General features: G+C 39.4%; 1 protein-coding gene across 1 annotated transcript in view; it reads left to right on the forward strand.

Moving 5' to 3' along the window:
* The window catches only part of TXNDC16 (thioredoxin domain containing 16), a 93,475-nt gene that overhangs the window by 4,432 nt on the left and 69,709 nt on the right, over positions 1-19,334 (forward strand). The window contains exons 2-6 of the mRNA XM_081113230.1: positions 2,249-2,351; positions 2,908-3,212; positions 3,365-3,447; positions 12,473-12,546; positions 13,564-13,638. Coding sequence (XP_080969356.1) covers positions 3,050-3,212; positions 3,365-3,447; positions 12,473-12,546; positions 13,564-13,638 — 395 coding nt within the window. The 5' untranslated portion in view covers positions 2,249-2,351; positions 2,908-3,049. The remainder of the gene's footprint in view (positions 1-2,248; positions 2,352-2,907; positions 3,213-3,364; positions 3,448-12,472; positions 12,547-13,563; positions 13,639-19,334) is intronic.

Below are 19,334 nucleotides of genomic sequence, written 5' to 3' on the forward strand. Positions count from 1 at the left end.
GATGACAGCCACCACTTGAGCATTTTTAGTGACTGTGGCAAAAGAAAATAAAGCCTGGTATATTGCACACTAGCTGTTAAAACTGTTGCCTGAAAGGGACATACCACGTTTGCTCACATTTTATTGGCCAGAATAAGTCACATGGTTATCTCAAACTTTGCTAGAGGTGGGAAGTACAGGTAGGTAATAAGTGTAATCCTACGTTATACCTGCCAGGAAAACTGGAACTGTTACCCCATGCTAATGAGCTACCTCAACAAATTGACGAGGTCAAATTTCTCTCAAGGTACACAGTGTACTCATCACTTTGTTCTGATTTTTTTAGTTTTTGAAGCATTAAAGTACTGTTTTCTGTTCCATTTTCTAATAACTGGAGGAAAAGTCACCAAGTACCTTCTGTATCTTTGTTTTTATTCTATTCTCACTGGATGTTCTCTTTCCCCACCACTTGCCACGCATACTTACCTTCTCTTTAGTTTAAATATCTTTTTATGAGGAGATCATGTCTCTGGACAAAGGCATTTTATTTATGTGCAATTACCACTCTTCTGTGGCCCCACGGCGTAGGTTGGGCTAATGTGAATAGAAGCTATAAACGATTTCCCAACACATAGGTAATTTAAAAAAAAAAATCAAAGTGAAAAGATGCACTGTTTAAAGAAGGTTCTGCCCTAGCCGGTTTGGCTCAGTGGATAGAGTGTAGGCCTGCCGACTGGAGAGTCCCAGGTTCGATTCTGGCCAAGGGCACATGCCTGGGTTGTGGGCTTGGTCCCCAGTAGGGGGCGTGCAGGAGGCAGCCGATCAATGATTCTCTCTCATCATTGATGTTTCTATCTCTCTATCCCTCTCCCTTCCTCTCTGAAATCAATAAAAATATATATTTTTTAAAGAGTCCCTTTGGTGTCTTTCTCCCTCCAATGTCTTATTCCTTAAAGGCATTTACTTTCAACTTGTTTTCGGCATTGATATTCCTGCTTCTAATAAACTTGGCTTTTGGTCTTGTGAAAGATTAGTATTTGGCTCTTTTATCCCTTTTCTCGCCCTGTCTGCATGAAGCCTTACTTTCTAACTCCCATCTTCTCAACTGTGGTTGCCATAGATTTGGCTATATCATTATTCAGTATTTATTTTGTTATGACCATGTAAACTCTATTTCAAGTTGACCTGTGCAGCAGTCTCTGCTTTAAGTAATTCCTTAAATAATCAATTTATCAAAGATGGGATAAACTGCAAGGATACCTATGAGTTCTTATCTCTAAGAATATGTAAGAATAAGCAGCAACATCACTAATGGTCCAAATTCACAGTACTTTGACATGTGTAATCTCATTTGTCCAATGATAGATGTGGGAAAGTATTCAAGTCTTGACTGTGCAGTTAGAACTTTTTGTGTTACAAAATACATTCTAGGGGAAAAGAATCATGTTAAACCTAATGTCCAATTTAATGTTAAAATAATTGAATTGTAACCACAGAGACAGGAAAAATGATATTTTATACTGACTCTTTCAATTGTGCTTTCATTTAAGTATTTTACCTTTTACTTAGGTTGGAGTTATTTCATTAGTATATAATTATTCCCTTAGTCTCAGGATGCATGCATTTTCCCCATCTCCAGAATATAAAGAAAATCTTGGATGACCTATTTTAAACCATTCCCATTAATATAAAGTCACTTTAAAATATGCTGCCTTAAAATGGCTGTACTGTAGAATCAATTTTAATGTCAAGGATACCCCTTAATTAGATCATTAAAATTACTTTTTTTTAGATACTGCTCACAGTCCTCACTCCTCATTCTACTTGAGTTTTGAACTCTTGGCTCATTATTAGAAATTGATGGCAAATTCATTCACTGTTTGATATAAATTAGCTCTAATGAAAAGAATATTAGGAAGTAATCATGAGTAATTAGCTCCTTCTTTAGATATACCTACTTCTTAGGGAGAAGTGTTATATGCTTATTGATAATATTGAAAGACCAGAGTAAATATTCAATTTAGTGTAATTTTTTCCTAATTTTTTAATTCTTTTATCATTTTATTCTTTATGGAAAAATTCTACCCCTATCCTTATGGGCAATTTTTGCTTTTTCCCCTTGTGTCCTGTTTTAAGATAGTGATCTTTTGTTTGAAAAGAAAAATTAAAGTAAATTCTCACCTACACCTGTGGGTATATGTCTACCTTCTAGAAGTATATTTTATATTATGCAAATTTTCCTATCTTCTTTTAAACATAGATAATATAGATTACCAATGGAAGAGCTTCCTGAAAGAAGATATTGTTTAAGAGAAATTTAAAAGTAGCAAAACAGAAGAGAATTGAAAGCAGATACAGAGGACAGCATGGAAGTAAGTACAGCATGAAAGAAGATGCGAGGAGGATATCTAGAACAAATCTGAGTTCAGAAAAGAGAAGTGATTTGAAAAGATTTGAATTTCTAAGCTGTATAAATAAATCAAAGTCTTGAGCATTAAAAATGTGTATTAAGAAGGACTGTTAAGTAGTTAGGGGGTTTAAAGTAAAAAGAATGTAAACATAGTAGACATATATTTTGATGTCTCACTCCCATGTTAATGGTATTAAATAGCTGTTTGTGTGTTAATTGTAAATCCACTCTCAGTAGGGAAGGATAAAATGCCCAATTTAAAAATTAATTGGATGTTAGATAATAAATTTTAGAACCCTTAAAAATGACAATTAGCTTCACATACTCCAGTAACTACCTATTAAACTTAAGATACTTAGTATATTACATTTTCTTGATATCTTTTGCAAGTATCAAAAATCAATAGCATTATCAAATCAATGTCTTTATATATCATCTTAGATATTTTCTAGAAAGGAATAATAAGGTATCAAAATCAAATATATAAAAATAATGCCTCATATTATTCTTTTTTGCAGATTTTACTTCATTTATTTATTTAACAAATTAATTCAGCAAAACTTTATTGAACACCTACTCTTGTCAGGTATTGTCTGAGGCAACAGAACACAGCAGTGAACAAAGCAGACAGAATCTCCTGCTTATATATAACTACAGCTGATGATGTCTTTTAGTTTCGATGGATTTAGAGTTGGCATCTCTTTTGTCATGATGTGCATTGTTTATAAGTCAGCAGTCAACTCTCTACCAGAACTGAGTCCTCAGAAATATTTTAGTACCTTGCAAGCAGGAAAAGCCTCCTTAGCTTATTTTTGTCAAGCTGGTAAGTATTTTTTATATCCTGACTTATGTGACTTTTCTATTGCTATTTAATCAGTATGCTCAGTGGGAACTTATTGTTAGGCTTTAATTTTAAGAATTTATCTTTCCTAAGAGGTAAATCATTAAACATTCATAAAACATTTCTTATTTTAGATTCTCCAAGTACCTCTGTATTTCTTGAAGAACTGAATAAGGCTGTTAAACCTCTCCAGGACTATGGAATCTCAGTTGCAAAGGTAGAAGGATATTTATGTTGATAAATTATTAGTGACAAACATTTTACATCTAAATGACTATCTAAAAATGCTTATGTTGTTTTCTGCCTTTTTTTTCATAAGAATAAACAAGCACAGACGTTCCAGATTATTGTATAAGTTAATAAATATTCAGGGAAAAAGCTGTTTGAAACTCTTTAGCACCGCATTTAATTTAATTTTGTAAACTATTCTATTGGGACTGTGGTGTCAATTTTCAATCCTATAGTTAGACTTTTGTTTTGCCTGACAAATATATCACAACTCAATAATTTATTAAATTTCTGTTAGCACAAATGAAGGCCTTGTAAGTGGTAGGAAGGTGTAAGACCTGTGGGGTCAGACCGGACCTGGGTTCAGCAACCTTAGTACTTGAGTTGTGTTTTTTTTAATAGATATATTTTTATTGATTTCAGAGAGGAAGGGAGAGGGAGAGACAGAAACATCAATGATAAGAGAGAATCATTGATTGGCTGCTTCCTGCACACCCCCTACTGGGGATCGAGCCCGCAACCCTGCATGGGCCCTTGACTGGAGTCGAACCCAGGATCCTTCAGCTCCCAGGTCAATGCTGTATCCACTGAGCCAAACCAGCTAGGGCTCAGTACTTGAGTTTTGGCCAGGAAAGAATTCAGAGAACATCTATAATAATAAAAGGGTAATATGCTAATTAGACCGGAAGTCATTCCGGATGTCCTTCCTGATGAAGCTGGGGCCATAGGGAAGCCAGCCTGGGTCCCGGATGCCGGAGGGAAGCCGGTGCCAGCAGCTGGGGGAAGGAAGGCCTACTCTTTTTTTAAAATATATTTTTATTGATTTCAGAGAGGGAGAGAGAGAGAGAAACATCAATGATGAGAATCATTGATTGGCTGCCTTCTGCACAACCCCAAATGGGGATCGAGCCCACAACCCGGGCATGTGCCCTTGACTGGAATCGAACCTGGGACCCTTCAGTCTGCAGTCCAATGCTCTATTCACTGAGTCAAACCAGCTAGGGCAGGAAGGCCTACTCTTGCACGAATTTTCATGCATTGGGCCTCTAGTTTATTTATAAAAATCACAGAGGAAAAAGTAATTAGTAGGAGAATGGACTTAGGAAACAATTTAGAGGTAAAGGAAGGGCCCTTGGAGTGTGGGAGTGAGGAAGGTAAAAGTAATATGCCTGGGGGGAAGGAGAGAGAGAAGGGAAAGGCAGACCAGTGTTCCTGGAGGGAGAGCACACTGGGTCCTCAGTCCTAAGGGCTTTAAGGGTAGAGATTTTAGGGGAGGTCCCAGGGGGAGATTTTAATAGAATATTCAGCAGGTGTCCGGGTATGTCATTTCAGGGTCTAGGTCTCCCCTGATTGTTGATTGTTCAGCACCAGGGCAGGAGGTTATTATCTAAAGCAGCTGGTCCTGAGTTCAGCCATAGTGTTGCTTATCTGGTTTTGTTGCTTTTCTGGGCCTGGAGCTGAAATACAACTGAGGCCTAAATATTATCTCTAGGGAGGAAAGATCAGCAGGTCTAAACTGAATGACCAGTGATATGCTAGGGGAGGAAAGGTCACTTTGGGGGCAAGGTCCACCCTACAATTGCCCTTTGCTAGGCACCTAGGACTTTCCCCACTTTCCTTTTGTACCTGGCCCATTGTTCTTGCTCTGCTCATGTCTGTCTAATTGCCTACCACAGAGGTACCAAAGTTGAGGTGCCTGAAATATTTTTCCTTTTCTGTTTTAAGTTTTTATAATTACTTATGTTGCAGTTTCATTTATTTTTAGGAAAGTTAAAACAACCTAACTTGAAATTATATACTTACTTTTTTCTCAAAAAAATTTCAAACTTGCCATGGAATATTATGGAAAATTTCCACAAGCATCATGGATTAGATAGGTACATAAGCCTTTCATTTAGTTTAAGCTTAGAATTTGTACCTTAGAAAACTGAATGAGAAGTAACCCAGGGATTATTAAATTCTTTCAGATTAGTGCCTACCTGACTTTCTCTTGTCGATGTAAGAAATGTCCAAACCTGTGGAGAATTGTTATGAGTTTATTTGAGCCAAACTGATGACATGCCCTGAGGAGCAAGATTTCAAAAGCTCTGGCCCTAGCCACTTTGGCTCAGTGGATAGAGTATCGACTGGCCTGTAGACCTAAGGTACCCAGGTTCGATTCCAGCCAAGGGCATGTACCTGGGTTGCAGGCTCCTCCCCGGTCCAGGCCCTGATCAGGGTATGTGCAGGAGGCAACCAATTAATGTGTTTCTCTCACATTGATGTTTCTCTCTGTCTTTCCTTCTCTCATCCACTCTCTAAAAATCAATGGAAAATACCCTTGGTCCTTCTCTCATCCACTCTCTAAAAATCAATGGAAAATACCCTTGGGTGAGGATATATATATTTATTTTAGAGAGGAAGGGAGAGAGAGAGATAGAAACATCAATGATGAAAAAGAATCATTGATTGGCTGCCTCCTGCATGCCCCGGACTGGGGATTGAGCCCACAATCTGGGCATGTGCCCTTGACCAGAATTGAACCTGGGACCCTCTCAGTCTGCAGACCGATGTTCTACCCACTGCGCCAAACTGGCTAGGGTAAAAAAAAGAAAGATTTCAAAAGCTCTGGAGAATAAGTTTCTTTAATGCATTTGAAATTCAGGAGGGAATTTAAGGATGATTACATGGGGAGAAAGTAAGGTGGGGATTGGATTACAGGATAGTTAATATTATGTGCTTTCAACACTTGAAAAGGAGGGTCTAAAAAGGTGGTGATATTAACACAAAGCTGTGTTAACCTTGATTCACAGAAACAAGGACAGGGCTTGCTTAAGGCAACGATCAATCTTTTACTAAAGTTATATGCCTGGGGTGTGACTACCCATCATGACCTCCCCAGTTAGGAATTTATGATCAGTTCACCTTGTGAGGTTACTTTTCATAGAATTCCTTTTTCTCCTATACTGTGTACATTTGTTCTTAGTTCATTAGCCTTCCTCCTCCAAGAGATGGCTATTGTCCCTCTTGGTCTCTGCAGCTAGTTCCCAGGGCAGAAAGGTTAACTAACCTTGGCTATTAAAGAGATATTGTTCCCTCAACGCATAGAACACTTTTGACACCAGATATGTATGTTTCCACACCAAGCAATCTAACATTAATTGCCCAGAGTTAGCACAGACCCCCCAGGGTAAGGGTTCAGTCTTGTAAGACCACCTGTCACTTTAGATGCCAATCACGAGTAGTGTGTCTCCAGGTTGCCTACAACTTCTGTAGGACTTGGCTGCAAATTGGGTGTTCTCACCATCCCCTCCTGAGATTGGATAATTTGCTATAATGGTTCACAGAACTCAGGGAAACACTTTACTTGCTATTGCTGGTCTATTATAAAGGCTATCTCAGGATCAGCCAAGTGGAAGAGATGCATAGGGCAAGGTCTTGAGCACAGGAGTTTCAGTCCTAGTGTAGTTTGGGTGTGTCATTCTCCTGGGCCTTGGATGGTGTTCACCAACCTGGAAGCTCTCTAAATCCTGCTGCTTAAAAGTTTTATGGAGGTATCATTATGTAGGCATGACAGATTAAATCATTGGCCATTGGTGATGGACAGTCTCCTGCATGGAGGATGGGAGGTGAGGCTGAAAGTTCCAACCCTCTTTTTTTAAGAAAATTAAATTTATTGGGGTGAAATTGGTTAATAAGATCATATAGGTTTCAAGTGGCATTTCTATGTTACATGATCTGTATATTGTATTGTGTGCCAATTACCCAAAGTCAGATAATCTTCCATCACTATATATTTGGCCCTATTTACCTTTACTAACTCCCCCCACCCCAGCTCCCTTCTCTGTGGTATCCACTACAGCCAAGCATGTTAAACTCGCAGCCGGCAGGCCGCAACCCTCTTTCAACTACACTGAAGTTCCAGCCCTCTTAATGATGCTTTCTGGCAACCAGTCCCTATCCTTAAGTTATCTAGGGGTCCCCAGCCACCAGTCACCTCATTAGCATAAAAAAGATCCTTCATGGGGTTTTAGAATCTCTTATATCAGGAACTGGAGTTAAAGACCAAATATTAGAGCAGAAATGCTCCTAGCATGCCTATCACTCAAGAATTACAAGGGTTTTAGGAAGTCTGTGTCAGGAACCAGAGGCAGAAACCAAATATATATGTCTTATGTCATGGCTATATACCTTAAAGAATATTCAATTCTGTTTGTATAGGGGTCTCAGCTAATGAACAGCTGATTACACTCTAGTGATAATGGCTCTCATCTCTGAGGAGCTATGAATAACATTTTATTTATTTATTTTATTTTTTTAAAAATATATTTTATTGATTTTTTACAGAGGGGAAGAGAGAGGGATAGAGAGTTAGAAACATCAGTGAGAGAGAAACATCTATCAGCTGCCTCCTGCACACTCCCCACTGGGAATGTGCCCGCAACCAAGGAATATGCCCCTGACTGGGATCTAACCTGGGACCCTCAGTCTGCAGGCCAACGCTCTATCCACTGAGCCAAACCGGTTAGGGCTATGAATAACATTTTAAACTGAAATTTAAAAATGAAATAATAGACTATGACACTCAAAAAGGGTAATCATGCTGTTTATCTAGTAACTAATAACTGTATGTCTAGTAACTGGAGTAGAATATTGAGGTTCATGCCCAGTGGTACCTTTATATGAACTAACATAATTTAAACTCAATTTTATAGTTGAGGTCACCAAGCTACATGGAAGGGACACTGTGGTGAATAAGAGAGACCTATATTGAGTATCTAGCTCAGTCCCTGGCGCATGAGAAGTACTCAGTAAATGTTTATGAAATTAAAATTAGCTCACTATATTTAGCCTATTGGATAAAAAAATGATTAAGACCCAGTCTATTTCTTTGGATACTTTATATTCTAAATAGGAAGGATAAAACACAGTTTCAAATCATTTTAATAAATAGCAGAACCCAATTATAATAAAAGAGATACAAATAATATGCCATAGTGGTTAAAAGGAAAGAGAGCTCATATCTCATTGTTGAAATAGAAGGTCATGTATGGCATTGGGAAAGACTTCATAAAAAGTAGCATCTTGAGATTGTCCTCAAAAGTTAAGATTTCAGGAGGCAGAGGTAGATGAAGAAAACACTAATATCAATGGATTAAATGTTCCAATTAAGACCAAAATTATTAAGCTGGGTATAATAACCAAACCCAACTGATGCTATTTAGAAATGCATCTTAAAATAAAGGCTTCAGAAATCTTCAAAGTAAATGAAGGAAAAAGATATATCATGAAATGATAACCTAATGAAAGCTGGTATAGCTATCCTATATAATAAAGCATAATATGCTAAGTGTCCGACTGATTGGTCAACCATTCAGTTTACTGCTTGACCAGTCGCTATGATGTGCACTGACCACGAGGGGGCAGATGCTCCGACCTTAGGTTAGCTTGCTGCTGTGGTGCTGGGGTCCAACCCCAGCGGGTCCAGGGGTCCCCAAAGGTGTGGACGGAGTCGGCGAAGAAGGAATGACACGGAGACAGCGTTCAGTTGATCAGCAGCCTAGCCAGGATCTCTAGCCAAGTTCTGGTCAGGATCTCCAGCGAAGTTCTGGTTAGGATCTTCAGCCAGGTTCTGTGTCCATGTTCTCTTGCTAGGTTCTCCAGGTTCTCCAGCCAGGTTCTCCAGCCAGGTTCTGTCCAGGTTCTCCAGCCAGGTTCAATCACCAGGTTCTAGTCAGGTTCTCTTGCCAATTTCTGTAGTCAGGTTCAGTCCAGGATCTTTTGCCATGTTTTCTCGCTAGGTTCTGTCTCTAGGTTCTGAGGCCAGTTTCTGTCCAGGATCTTTTGCCATGTTCTCTCCAGCGAAGTTCTTCTGTCTCTAGGTTCTGTGTAGGTTCTGTCTTCTTGGTTCTGTCTTCTAAGTTCTGTGTTGTTACATCTGTATTTATTCCAGTTGATTCCAATCCTATCAATCTCTAGTCCAAAGGTTAGGGCGTTTCTTATCTCCATTCCAGGGAGTAAAGATTATGTAGCTTAAGCATGATTGTTTGTAGTTAAAGTGATTAATTACCCACCTGGCACTTAGTTAAGAGGTTTTATTCCCTCCCTAACTTCAGGGGAAAATCCCTACCTGGGGAAACAACCTTTCTCAGAGACCATGGTTAAAACACATAGTGCCAAGAAGGTGAGCAAACATTTTAAGAACAGTATGCCATATATGCCAGGTCCTTTGAAACAGCAAGGATGGACCGGCTCCCGGCACTGTGGTCCAGCTGATCGGGACTGGGTGAGCGAGCTGGACATGCCCTGCGGCCCTCCTGTAGTCCCTCCCCGGCCTGCCAGCCCCCATAGGCCCCAATCGCCAGCCAGGCCGAGGGACCCCACCTGTGTACGAATTCTTGCACCCGGCCTCTAGTATTATTATATCAATGTAGATTTAAAAACAGAAAACCTTTGAGTTAACCTTGACTTGTAGTTCCATTATAACCATCAATAATTCCTTTAGTTTCTACTATCAAAACTCTCCAAATCTGACTACTTCCTGTGCCTTCAGTTTTATTCCTTCTTCATCCAAAGCATCATCAGACTCATCTGGGAAACCATAATAGCCTTCTAACAATTGGTCTTTCTGTTTTCACTTTTGTCTCACTCAACTCTTCACATGTAAGTGAAATGTGTTCAGGTTACCTTGATACCCTCCCAGAAAGGCTTCCCATTACAGTTACGATAAAATCTGTGGACACTCACTTCCTCTCTTATCTGATTTTCTGTTCCCCCACCTTGTTCAGTGTGTTCCTTACACATACTGGTCATCTTTCTGTTACTTGAGCCTGCCACATGTGTTCTTTCCACAGTCCTTTGTATTTTCCCACTCTGCTTAGAACTCATGTCTTCCACATATTTACATATTTGTATGTTTCACTCCATTGCTTCGGTTCTTTGTTCAAATGTCACCACTTCAGAGAAGCCTTCCTTGATTCCTAAAATGTCCTGTCACACACTTAATATTTTTTATAGCATTTAACATTACATATTATTTAATTTTAAAAAATTATCTGTCTCTACTTTTAGAATGTAAGTTCTAAAGATAAAGTTTTTTATTTGCAACTTAACTGTACCCCCATTGACTAGAACAGTGACTGACATATGGTAGGTGTTCAAATATCTGTTGAATGGATGAATGGAAAAATCTATTGTCATAATGCTAACTATCCCTATGCTCTGACTTTTAAGCATTCTTTTAAAATTATTTACATTAAAATTTACTCTTTTCTGCCGAAACCGGTTTGGCTCAGTGGATAGAGTGTCGGCCTGCGGACTCAAGGGTCCCAGGTTCGATTCCGGTCAAGGGCATGTATGTGCCTTGGTTGCGGGCACATCCCCAGTGGGGGATGTGCAGGAGGCAGCTGATCGATGTTTCTCTCTCATCGATGTTTCTGGCTCTCTATCTCTCTCCCTTCCTCTCTGTAAAAAATCAATAAAATATATTAAAAAAAAATTTACTCTTTTCTGCTTATGGCTATAATCTGACTTTTAATTCTAATTCTCTATTCCTGATATCTTTTCTGAGTATCAGTTCTCCTTTTGTAACACTTAAAAAACAACACAAATGTAGCTTCCCTAATTGTTATTCTGATTCCTCAAACTCTCTTAAAATTAAATTGAACACCACCACCAACAAAAACTCATCTTAAGAAAAATCCCCCAAGCCCTAGCCGGTTTGGCTCAGTGGATAGAGCGTCAGCCTGTGGACTGAAGGGTCCCAGGTTCAATTCTGGTCAAGGGCACATGCCCAGGTTGTGGGCTTGATCTCCAGTGGGGAATGTGCAAGAGGCAGCTGATCAATGATTCTCTCTCATTGATGTTTCTCTCTCTCTCTCTCTTCATCTCTGAAGTCAATAAAAATATATTTAAAAAAAAAAATCCCCCAAACTAACAAAATCCAAAGCAAAGTCACTGTTCTTCTAGAATTAGTCTTGGTAAGTTATGTTGGTGTGTACCTCTTTGCCCCATCTAGTAACCTTTTTTATTTCCTTCCTTTTCCACCTCTAGCTCATGCTGCTTATACATGCTCAGTTTTTTCCCTAGTTTTACTTACCATATTTGTGAAAAGTCTCTTGAATCTTTTCTGTTTTACTTCAGATCCCTGTCATCCTTGACCTATACTGATGTGATTCTTTTAACCTGCCTCCTTATCTCTGTGCTCTGATGCCTTTCATTTAATCTTCATGTTGCTACCAGGATTGTCCTTGTATTTTTCATATCGAGTCCTGATTGTAAGCTATCAAGGGCTGTTGTGGCCGCTCAGGCATCATCAGGGTCTTAGGTTTATTCTTTTTGATGCACCATCTTTAGCAAGGATTTCTTCTCTAAAAATGCCTTGTGGTCCGTGATTACTACTGCTGTTCTAGCTATCTTGTCTGTGTTTTGTCAGGAAGAAGTGGGAAGAGCAAGAATATCAGTAAATCCTCTTTTAAGAGCCTTCCAAGAATCCCAACCCAGTGACTTCTCCTAATACTGTTTAGCCATCCTTACCTGTTGGGCATCTGAAAGAGACTTTTATGAGAGATTTGCTTTTAGTGAAGTTCCTTTAGTAAAACCAAAGGGGAGGATGGATTTGGGGTAAGAAACCACCCGTATCTGCTATCCCTGTGTGCTGGCTACTGAGGTGCTTCCATGGGCTCAATTTACCACTCACTACTGTGCTTCCTGGCTTTCCCTCAGGACTTTTGTTCTGCTTTAAATGTTTCCTTCCCTTTCTGCCTGGTTACCTTCTGACTGCTCCACAAGATTGAATTAAATGTAAAATCTTAGGTATAATTAAATATAACTCTTAGGTATAGAAACAGTTCCTCTTTCTGAGTTACCTCAAGCACTTGAATATGTGAGCAATTATGGGACACAAATCAGAAAGAAAAGTAAAATAAAAAAAAATGTGGAGACAAATGGTAATGTTTCATTTTCTTTCTTGTTTCCCTAAGCAAGAAACTGTTACCTTTTGATACACTCTAAACTTTAAATGTTATCTTTTAAAGGTTAATTGTGTCAAAGAAGAAACATCAAGATACTGTGGAAAAGAAAAGGATTTGATGAAAGCTTATTTATTCAGGTAAACTATTATTTTGAGTGCAATGGACAAATATAAAAGTATACATTTAGAATATTCAAGTACATAAAATATCACTAGTCCAGAATAAAGTTGTATGCCATGGGGGGGTGGGGGGGGGATTGTCATATGAAGTTTAGCAAAAAAGTCCAGGTAATAGATTTGTTACCTGCTTCCTTATCTATAAAATGAGAATAATACCTAGTTTTACATGAGAATCTTATGTAAACTTCTATTACAAATGCCTGGCATGCCAACACTTAGAAAATTTAGTGTTTCGCCCTGGCCAGAGTGGCTCAGTTGTTTGGGCATTTTCCTGTGCACCAAGAGGTGGGCACTTTGATTCTGGTCAGGGCACATGCCTGGGTTGGGGCTCCATCCCCAGTAGGGTGTGGGTAAGAGGCAACCAATCGGTTTCTCTCTCTCCTTCTCCCTTCCTCTTTCTCTCTAAAATAAATAAAAACATTTTTAAAAAGGAGAAAACTTAGGGTTTTAAATAGGTCAGGCCATATTTTGAAATAAATGTACATACTTTATTTTTGAGGGATCTGCCAGTGTCCAGGGTACAGATTCCTCTGCACTTGGGTCTGCTAAACTGAGGTTTCTCAGAACTCTGTCCTCAAACCCTTGGGATTTGGCCTGGGAAATGGGGAGAGAATCTGTCTCCTCAAGAACCCACTGCTTGAGGACACTTCTTTCTCCTACTTGCCTCCTTCCCAGCCCAATTTGGGGTATCTGTATATACGTGACAGGGAGGTTGGTAGGAAACTCTGTTTGGACTCATGTTTATTCCCCAGTCTTTTTGTTAAACCCAGGGCCTAAGCTTTTCAAAGTTGACATAGTTATTAGTATATATTCAATAAATATTTGAGTGTATATTATGGCCAGCACTTTGGTAGGTGCATAGTAGATAAGACACACAGTCTCTAACATTAAAGAATTTACAGTCGTATATTAGAGAAACAAGTAAGTGGAATGCCAAGGAACTATTTCTGTAATACTTTTTCAAACTTTTTACAGAGGCAACATATTACTGAGAGAATTCCCTACTGATACCTTGTTCGACGAGAATGCCATCATTGCTCATGTTCTCTTGTAAGTAAAAGGGTTACCCATTCACTTCTTTATTTATTAGTTATCTAGTGATTTCATTTTAGACAACCATGATCCATTAAAATATTTTACAGTTTTAACATTATATTGGTAGGCATCAATTTCATATAAATTGCTGGACTGTCTTCCCACATAGAGGATATAAAATTTCTTAAATGTCAAACAATACAGAAACATGTAGGTACTCTGAATAAAAATTGGAGGTGATACAGCACAACTACATGGGTCATACTATTGCTTTTGCTTTTGATTCTACCTGAGTAGTGAGGATTTTACCAGGTAAGAAGCTCATGTTTGCTATTCTCAGTAGTATTTTTAGTGTCTAGCATCCTTCTCACCCAGCCTGAGTCTGTAGCTCTGTGCCTGCTCAGTAAATGCAGAAAGAGTTCAAATAATCCCAGCCCATACTTGAATGTTTATTGAGAGAGAGAGAGTGAATTTAAGTTAACTTCTCTGGCATGGAGTCTTTAGGCCTGAGATTCAGGCCTACCTGCAATTTACTTCTGAATGTAGTCTGGTATTCTCCTTTGTTAAGGACATGAGTTTACATAAACATTCCCAATTTAACCTTGTTGTAGGCCTGTTACCAACTAAGATCTTTGCTGACATTGGCTATCTTTGTCTTCCACTTGGTTCCTTTCTTGTCTGACTGGATTCCCAGAAATATTGGGTGCAAGTTAAATTACAGGAAACTTAAAACATATGGGTGAAAAGTCATGTTTATCACTTTGCAAATGGATACTTTTAAATGTTCCAATACTCATAATATATTATCGAAAGGTCTTTGGAAAGGATCCTAACCACCAAGGATCCTGAGGCCTCTAGGTTAAGCAGCCAATTATAAGGAATGAAAGATGGCCTTTTGAAGAAGGAATGCCACATAGCTGGTGGACTGCCTTAGAAGAAGATAGAGAAGGGGTCTCCTGAGGAGGGAGGGTCATAAAAAGCTTAGCAAAATGGCCAAGTAATAGATGTGATATTTGTAATACAATAGATACCTGATGACTGTCTTTGATCCAGAAATGAGGTTGAAGAAACAAGGAAGATTCTTTGAGGGATGGGAGAAGGGCAGATAATATTGTCGTTGATAAGTTTGACAGCAAATCCTGGAGCTGCAGGTGCACCTTGGATAATCTGATAACAGGAGATTTTGACAACAATTGGGCCTTAGATGTGGCGTGTCTGTCCATGCTGGGGACCCTGTTCTCTGAACTGGCTAGCCTGTGGAGCTTATGTCATGCAATCCTGTGGGGGTGTCCTGTTCCCTGTGCCGTGCTAATGCTGATGTATAGAACACTAATTCCTCAGAGATTATTCCCCATGTTTCTCCCATGTGCCAAATACCTGTTAGACACTGGGGATTCAAAATAGAATAGGGTGTGGCTTTTGTTCTCTAGTAGTTTAGCATTTTGTTGCAGAGATATATATAAACAAAATATGATGTGGTAAGTGAAATAGAAGTACTAGTATGTATGCATAGGGGCTTATGGACCCCCAGGGTAGGGAATAGTTTTGTCTAGAATGAGGGTGGATATTTTTACTAAGAAGCCTCCCTGAAGGAAGTGGCACTGGGGATGAGTCTGAAAGCATAAGGAGTTTGCTTGGTGAAGAAATGGAAGGCGGGGAAATAGTGGGAACTGTGTGAGCAAAGGCATAGAGGTAAGAATAGCTTGGAAAGCATAGGTTTTACTGGAGTATCAAATGTGAAGCAGGGGATGAGGGCAGAGAAGTAGGCCCGGCGCCAGATGAAAGGATGTTTGTTTACCATGCGAAGAAGTTTAGGCTTCTGGAAAGCCACTGAAGGGTGAGGAGTCCAGCTCCACCTCAGAATCCTTGTGTCATCTTTCAGACCCACCATGTGCAATTACAAGGCTTTGCCTGGCAGGCCTCAGAGGGGGAAGTGCCCTGTCCACACCAGACCTGGCACACAGCCCGTGCATTGCAGTTTTCTAGAGAAAATCGAGGTCAAGGACCCAGGCCCCTCCTCCATCCCTGGCAGTCCCTTAGGCCAAACATGCCCTTGTGTACACCTACATTCCTAGCCCAGTTGTCTCCAGTCCAGGCTTCATCATCAGGGACCTTAACTGAGGCACCTCGCAGGTACTTCTGATAAGAGCCTCTTAGGTCTGCTTTTCCCTTCCCACTCCTAGCCCTTCCCTCTCTCCTTCACCCCAGCCCGACATTCCGTAAAGAGGCAGGAGCCTTCTGTTTGGTGTTCCTTGGAATGTGATGACAGCTTGCATCTGAGCTTTGAGCACTTGCCTCTCGCTTGGGGCTGTTCCATGGCAGGGAAGGGAATGAAACATTCTGGAGCTGGTGCCTCTCTCTGCCTCTTGCTTGCACTGTCGCAGTAAGTGAATAAATGCTGGATTGTTACCTTTAGCTTGGCTTGTTGTCCTAATTGAGCAACACCTGATTGCTCAACGGAGGGCTGCAGGAAGGCAGGTGATGTGATTAAATTAGTACTGGAGTGCTCTTTCTAGTGAATGTGACAGCTTCGTGGAGCTCCAAGAACATGGAGAAACTTTTGTGTCTCCTTTGTACAATCTAGGGAGTGGAGTAGAGAGAGCAAAGAGGAGATTTTCTTTTTAATGCTTAGGAGGTGAAGTTAAGGGGACTTGCTGATAGTTAATTTGGTAATCAGCAAAATGACAAACTTTAGTCCCTGATCTCCTTTTTCCCACCTCATTCTACTATAAATCTAATCTGACCACCATCTGAGTAGGCAAGGAAGAGCAAATTTTCAGAAGATAATCTAATTTAACAAGACAAATGCCCATCATAACTGAGTCTCAAGTATACAGCTGTAGGAACTTGAGCCCCTGGGAAGTACAGACCTAAGTGTTGTTAACATCCAGGGTTCTAGGACAATACCAACACTTAGGAGAAGAAGAAACTTAAGGGGGAGGGTGGGATAAATGTCAAGTAGTATTCCAAAGAGGCAGTAGCCTCATTTTTATTTACTATATTTTTCAGAACACTTGTATCTGAACTGAAAGTTTACATTTAGAATATATTGCTTTACTTGCCTTGCCACTTAAATTTGTTCTTTATGTAGAATGCTTTGATTGAGACCACAATTGGTCTCAGTGATCCACAATTATACTTGAAATTTGCTTCTTTGTCAACTGGAAAGATCAAGGTTTAAGATAATTTCTTATTCTCAGAATATACAAAAATGCAATTGGAGAAAAATTAAGTTAGTAAACTCTGATAACAGAAAAATAAGTATATACTTAAGGTAATCTTTACACTAAATTTTTAAGGAATTATATATATTTGGATCATTATGGGCAATTTTTTATAGGTTATTTAAAATATTCCTACAATATCATTGATTAAAATGTACTAAATGGTCTATTAAAATTTTCTCACATTGATTTTTCAGAATACAGTAAGTGGATAAATCAAGTGTTTCAGTGGTTCTCAACCTGTGGGTCGCGACCCCTGAAAAGACATCCTGCATATCAGATATTTACATTACAATTCATAACAGTAGCAAAATTACAGTTATGCAGTAGCACCGAAAATAATTTTATGGTTGGGGGTCACCACAACATGAGGAACTGTATTAAAGGATCGCGCCATTAGGAAGGTTGAGAACCACTGGTTCAGAGTATAGCAGAGTACCATGTATGTAAGAAAGGGGTAAGTCCAACACTCTGAAGGGTCTCAGATGTTACCCAACCTGCATAGATACTTGCAGAAACAACAGGTCTCTGAATCAGAAATCAGACTACACAGCCAGTGGCCAGGGTAACTTGGTATACTAGATCCCTATTTCCAGTTCTGCACAGAGCAAAAGGGTGAGAACCATATGCTTACACCTGTACTTATAGCGAACTTTGGAGAAAAAGAACTCGGAAATTATGAATCGACAGGAGCTGGCACATTTACTCTGGAGAGACAGAGTATTTATCTTTTTCTCTGGGATGTAAACAAATTCTCTGGTGAGACAGCCCAGGAAGGTCTGAACCCTTCAATATTATAAGCCTATGTCTCTGGGGAAGATAAGAAAGGTTTTATTATACTTTGAATGACTCCAGAGAAAAGGAGACAAATAACTTTATTTACTTACTTATTTACTTAGCTTTAAAAAATTTTTTTTATCTTTATTGTTGAAAGTATTACAGATGTCCCCTTTTCCCCTCCCATTGACCCTTTCCACCCCACTCCTGTCCACCCACCCGCCCTCCCCACAGGCCTTCACTGCACTATTGTCTGTGTCTTTGGATTATGCATATATGCATATAAATTCTTTGGTTAATCTCTCTCCCGCCCTTCCCTCTGAGTTTCTGTTGCATGCTTCCATGCCTCTGGATCTATTTTGTTTGTCAGTTTATTTGTTCATTAGATTCCACATATAAGTGAGATCATGTGATACTTCTATAATGTGAAAAGGAGTCATTGTGAGATACCAGTTTTCATGTTGAGGAGGTTTAGATTGTATGGGAACACAGAAATCCAGGGAAGATTGCCTTCTAATAGAGAACACTGAGAAATCCAGGGAAGATTTGTCTTCAGAGTTTTACAAGAAACATGATATTGATTTACAGTAATGGAATGGGGAAGTTGGGATGGGGGAAGGAGTTGTAGGTAGATTCTTAACACATCAGCTTTTAAAAATAAATATTTTAAAATTGATTTTTAGAAAGAGAGGAAGGGAGAGAGAGAGAAAGAAACAGGGATGTGAGAGTAAAACATTGATTGACTGCCTCCTGCACGCTTCCCACTGGGGATTAAGCCACAACCTGGGCATGACCTTTTGGTGCACAGGACGATGTCCAACCAACTGAGCCACACTGGCCAGGGCTTAACTTATCAGCTTTTTTGGTTATCTATTGTGGTTTGAACCATATAAAGATGTTACCAATTTGAAAAATAAATGGAATTTAAATTAAAATAAGAATTTGTCTTTGTTGAATTGTTCAGATTATTACAGTTGTTCCTCTTTTTCCCCCCCAAAACTCCCCTCCACCCAGTTCCCACCCCACCCTCTGCCCTTACCCACCGCCACTGTCCTCATCCATAGGTGTACGATTTTTGTCCAGTCTCTTCCCACACCCCCCACACCCCTTTCTCCCCTGAGAATTGTCAGTCCACTCCCTTTCTATGCCCCTGATTCTATTCACCAGTTTACTCAATTCATCAGATTTTTTATTCACTTGATTTTTAGATTCACTTGTTGATAGATATGTAATTGTTGTTCATAATTTTTATCTTTACCTTTTTTCTTCTTCCTCTTCTTAAAGAATACCTTTCAGCATTTCATATAATACTGGTTTGGTGGTGATGAACTCCTTTAGCTTTTTCTTATCTGTGAAGCTCTTTATCTGACCTTCAATTCTGAATGATAGCTTTGCTGGATAAAGTAATCTTGGTTGTAGGTTCTTGGCATTCATCACTTTGAATATTTTTTGCCACTCCCTTCTGGTCTGCATAGTTTCTGCTGAGAAATCAGCTGACAGTCGTATGGGTACTCCCTTGTAGGTAACTGAGTTTCTTTCTCTTGCTGCTTTTAAGATTCTCTCTTTGTCTTTTGCCCTTGGCATTTTAATTATGATGTGTCTTGGTGTGGTCCTCTTTGGATTCCTTTTGTTTGGGGTTCTCTGCGCTTCCTGGGCTTGTAAGTCTATTTTTTTCATTGGGTAGGGGAAGTTTTCTGTCATTATTTCTTC

Source organism: Myotis nattereri, assembly GCF_964212035.1.
Source record: "Myotis nattereri genome assembly, chromosome: 1".
Taxonomy (NCBI): Eukaryota; Metazoa; Chordata; class Mammalia; order Chiroptera; family Vespertilionidae; genus Myotis; species Myotis nattereri.